This window comes from Artemia sp. Qi Xiang Cuo, unplaced genomic scaffold, assembly GCF_049724085.1.
Source record: "Artemia sp. Qi Xiang Cuo unplaced genomic scaffold, ASM4972408v1 HiC_scaffold_632, whole genome shotgun sequence".
Classification (NCBI taxonomy): Eukaryota; Metazoa; Arthropoda; class Branchiopoda; order Anostraca; family Artemiidae; genus Artemia; species Artemia sp. Qi Xiang Cuo.
The window spans coordinates 1,030-5,349 of record NW_028298041.1 but is presented as its reverse complement, the minus strand read 5'-3'; the positions used below and the strand labels follow the sequence as shown (position 1 = coordinate 5,349).

Below are 4,320 nucleotides of genomic sequence, written 5' to 3'. Positions count from 1 at the left end.
GGAGACTTCAACCTGCCTCAGATCCAATGGATTAGTGGTTATGCTGCTACAGGAGATAACAATGACCAGATTGGCACACTCCTCGAATGCCTGCAAGAACATTCATTGTACCAGACAATCAATTTACCGACTAGGTACAGAGAGGGCCAGAACCCATCTCTCTTATATCTCCAATTTGTCAAAGATGAGGAGGCAATCCAAAGTATAGACTCAGAGCCACCTTTTGGCGCAAGCAACCATACAGCCATAACTTGTCAAATAAAGTTGTACCCACAGACAAATAATTTTAGAAAACATGTGTTTACAAATTACAACAAGGTCAGGCAAGATTTGGCTAACCAAGATTGGTCTTTTGTCGAAAAGAATAATGTACAGGGAGCTTGGCTTGAGATGAAAAGGGTCCTCTGTGAGACAATCGCAAAACACACGACAACCACTTGAAAAACGAAGACCAAGAACGCTCCCTTTCATCACACGAGAAATCAAACTAGCAGTTCGGAAGAAGAAGAAGTTCTGAAGAAGGTACACGGACGTCCCAACGCAGGCTAATCATGACAAATTCAAACAAATACAAAACAAAGTCCGCTACCTTACAAGAAAAGTTACTAACAAGTATGATGAGTCTTTAGCTTCAGCGTTGAAAACAAATCCAAAGAAATTTTGGAAGTATGCCTCCACTCAAAAGCCCGGAAGACATTCGGTAACCGAACTCTCAGTTAATGGGAATACCATAATCAACCCTGGAAATATAGCTGAAGCTCTGAAACAGCAGTTCAAGTCAGTTTTTACACTTCCAGATAATGACCTCTTGCCACAAATTCCGGAATATGATATTCAGAAACTAATGCAAATTATTACTATCAGGACTTCGGATCTTGACTCACAGCTCAAAAGATTGAACCCGAATAAGTCAGTTGGCCCTGATGGGGTACACCCTCGAACTTTGAAAGAGGCTCATGCGGAGCTTGTCCTCCCCCTAGCAAAATTGTTCCAGAAGTCTCTTGACACGAAACAAGTCCCTCAAGATTGGAGAAATGCGAATATTACACCTGTTCACAAGGGTGGTAGCAGGAACTGTGCTGCCAATTACCGACAAATTAGCATCACCTCGACAGTCAGTAAAATCCACAAAAGAATTACAAACACCGCTGTTATGAAACACCTGATCAACAATAAACTACTTACCGATAGCCAAAATGGATTCAGATCTGGACGCTTGGTCGAGACAAATCTTATTGACGCATATGAATATGTCACCGAACTGCTGGACCAGGATATCCCTGTTGATATGATTCTATTAGACTTTGCAAAGGCTTTTGACAAAGTTTGCCATCGTCGTTTGAGGGCTAAACTTTTAGCTACCGGGATACATGTGGAGGTTGTTGAATGGGTGATGCAGTTCCTCTCAGGAAGAAAGCAGAGTTAGAGTGTTTGGGGATAACGGGCAAGAGTTTTTCTCAGAAGTTGCAGGAGTTGATAGTGGCATGCCCCAGGGAACGATCTTGGGCCCAACACTTTTCAATATTTACATTAATGATGCTCCACGGGCTGTAAGAAATAAGATGAGCTTCTATGCTGATGATGCAAAACTTATTGGGCCCTCAGAGTTGTCAGCGACTAGAGCCACCATACAGGAAGACCTGGATGCACTTTCCCTTTGGGCCTGCCAATGGAAGCTTGAGTTTAACATCCAGAAGTGCAAGGTGGTATATTTCAGGAAAAAGAATAAGAAGTGGCAGTACCATATGAGTGGGGGGGATGGCTCTAGACAATCGATTGGGTCCTCGGTAGCTGAAAGAGATTTGGGAATAGTCGTTAATGAAATATTATAATTCAACAAACACACCCAAACAGCGGTTGCCAAAGCATATCAGACCCTTAGACTAATTAAGTATACAGTGTGGATCAGATCATCCAAAGTCATGACAAAGCTGCACAAGGGTCTTGTACAACCATTGCTAGAGTTTGGGATGTGTGTTGCCATGCTTCTGAATAAGAGTGACCAACAAAAAATAGAATCTGTTCAAAGGCGCGCAACCAAAGCTATTGATGGATGCAAGAATCTCGACTATCCATCCCGCCTGAACAAACTACAGCTCCCAACACTCGTCTACAGACGGCGGAGGGGCGATGTCATTATGGCTTACAAGCTACTGCATGCTGATTCCTCTTCTCAGAGTCCTTTACAACTTGATGAATCATTCAGGACAAGAGGGCATAGTAAGAAGCTGCTCAGGAAGAGAGCTCACAGCAGACTCCACAACCACTACTTCTCGAATAGAGTGGTGGGCCCCTGCAACAGTCTTCCCAATGCAGCTGTCACCACTCCCTCTTTAACTGCATTCAAGATTGCCATTGATAATAATTGGTCCACCAAACCATGGAAAACAGAGTGGGACGCCGCCGAACCTGTGGCTCCCCATCGTCACTGACAAGCGACTCTACAGGATCTTTCCTTATTTCCCTGGACAATGCGATTTAAGGTAATTTAAGGTGTTTACCCTCAGTCGTTCTTGGTGCATTGCTGAGATGTCTTATTGGTAACAGTGTGTTTTGATTAAATTTTATAGCAACATTTAGTTTTTAAGCATAATGGGCAAATTACATAACTGTGGGGGATTAACCTACCCAATTCCACTAAAGATACACTAGCTAAACCATTCAGCTATGCTGAACAAAATGGCTGTCTTAAAATTTTGATTGGAAGTGTCTAGAAAATTATAAGCTAAAGAGGAAGAACATTTTCGAGTCTGAAGAGGACGCTTTAACTTTTAATCACTTTTGACTCTTAAAGGAGACTAGAACTTTTAATTTTCAATCCGATTTGCTCCTTTGAAATATCAATGATATTACTAGCTATGATAGGACATTGTTCCCTATGTCCTTATGTGCCCTACAGTGCTTATATGACCTTTTAATACCTGCATGCATATAGTTATTCTGTTTATTTGAAACTCCTCCTAAACGTTCCCTAAAAGTTTCAACTTAATGCCATTAGTGTCATTACAGTAATCGTAGAAAAAAAAATTAAATATATACACACAGTGTCTTCTGGCTAGTTCAAAATCCACAATCTATGAAGGTTCATAAATTTTCAGAGAATATTTCTGTTGTACGAATCACAACCTGCCATATGTATGCAAGTTGTCAAAAGAGCATATCAGCAGTAACTAACTGTATTGAAATAAATCGATTGAAATAAAAAAATTCTCCGGCATATAAACAGCAGGCAAAACTATAAATTCTTAAAGTAAAACTTTAAAGATTCAAACTGTTTTTTTCTTTTCCCAAAAAAGAGAATTATAAAACGAACAGAAATTAGTTAAAAAAAAACTTTTTACTCAAAATAAGTTTTTTAAAAAAAGTAAAAAACTCCATTAAACCAAATATGAACAAAAATAAAGTAAAATAATCTACAAAAATGCAATGACCACAAATCAATATCAGTAAATAAATCGAAACCAAAACTAGCAGAAATTAAAATAAAAAAACGAGTCAAACTCAAAACAAGCATAAATTAATATAAGTAGTTCTCAAAACCCCTGTTCTTTCTAAAATCCAGAATATAATTTATACTTTACTGAAAAAGATTGTTTTAAACATTTTCACTTTCATAACTTTAAGAAATCAAAAATTAACTAACATTTTAAGGAATGAATATCAGTATGTGTATGCAATCACAATGCAAACTGACAATGCACATTTTTTTCAGTAAATTCATTCAAATTTTTTGTAGTTAAAGTTATTATTAGTTTCTCCTGTTGCCCCAGGTATTATACTAATATAGTATTTTAGAATTAAGGAACCATAGATAGATATATGTAGAAGCAAGGGGTTGAAATTGCCTTGTCAAAATTAGAATCCTGCATTCTTTTTGTTTAGCATAATTACAGGAGTCTAGGATCAAAGCCTCATTATCCAGAAAATGGTTCTTTGTGACCCAACCAGTGTATTCAAACAGAAACTAATTGCTGTTACAGCCTTTGTCCCTTATCTCAGGGGTTTGTTTCAACCCTAAAGGCCTTGTTTTATGATATTTAGAGTATTTTGAATAGAATAGCTGTCTCAAAATTTCTATTATATGCATTTCGGGACAATACAACATGTCTGTGTGGGGGGATAGCCGCCCTCTGATCACTTTGACTATCAAAAAGAGTACTAAAGCGTCTGATTACCAATCCAACAAGGCCTCTCCAAAGTTTATACGACCATGTTTTCTATAAGATCTTAAATATCCCCTGGGCATAACTTATAATTCTTTTTCAAGTTCTCATTCGATTGGAAATCGAAAGGCCTAGTGCTCTTTTTAATAGTCAAAAG

At 38.3% G+C, this 4,320-nt stretch overlaps 1 protein-coding gene across 1 annotated transcript; it reads left to right on the top strand.

Moving 5' to 3' along the window:
* The first annotated feature begins 1,922 nt into the window (after nt 1-1,922).
* LOC148938813 (uncharacterized) lies at nt 1,923-2,432 on the top strand. The gene has a single exon (XM_089107517.1). The coding sequence runs from the start codon at nt 1,923-1,925 to the stop codon at nt 2,430-2,432; it is 510 nt and encodes a 169-aa protein (XP_088963643.1).
* The last annotated feature ends 1,888 nt before the right edge of the window (nt 2,433-4,320 follow it).

What these genes read in the sequence shown, in the direction of transcription:
- LOC148938813 (XM_089107517.1), top strand. Translation starts at nt 1,923, where the DNA reads ATGACAAAGCTGCACAAGGGTCTTGTACAACCATTGCTAGAGTTTGGG.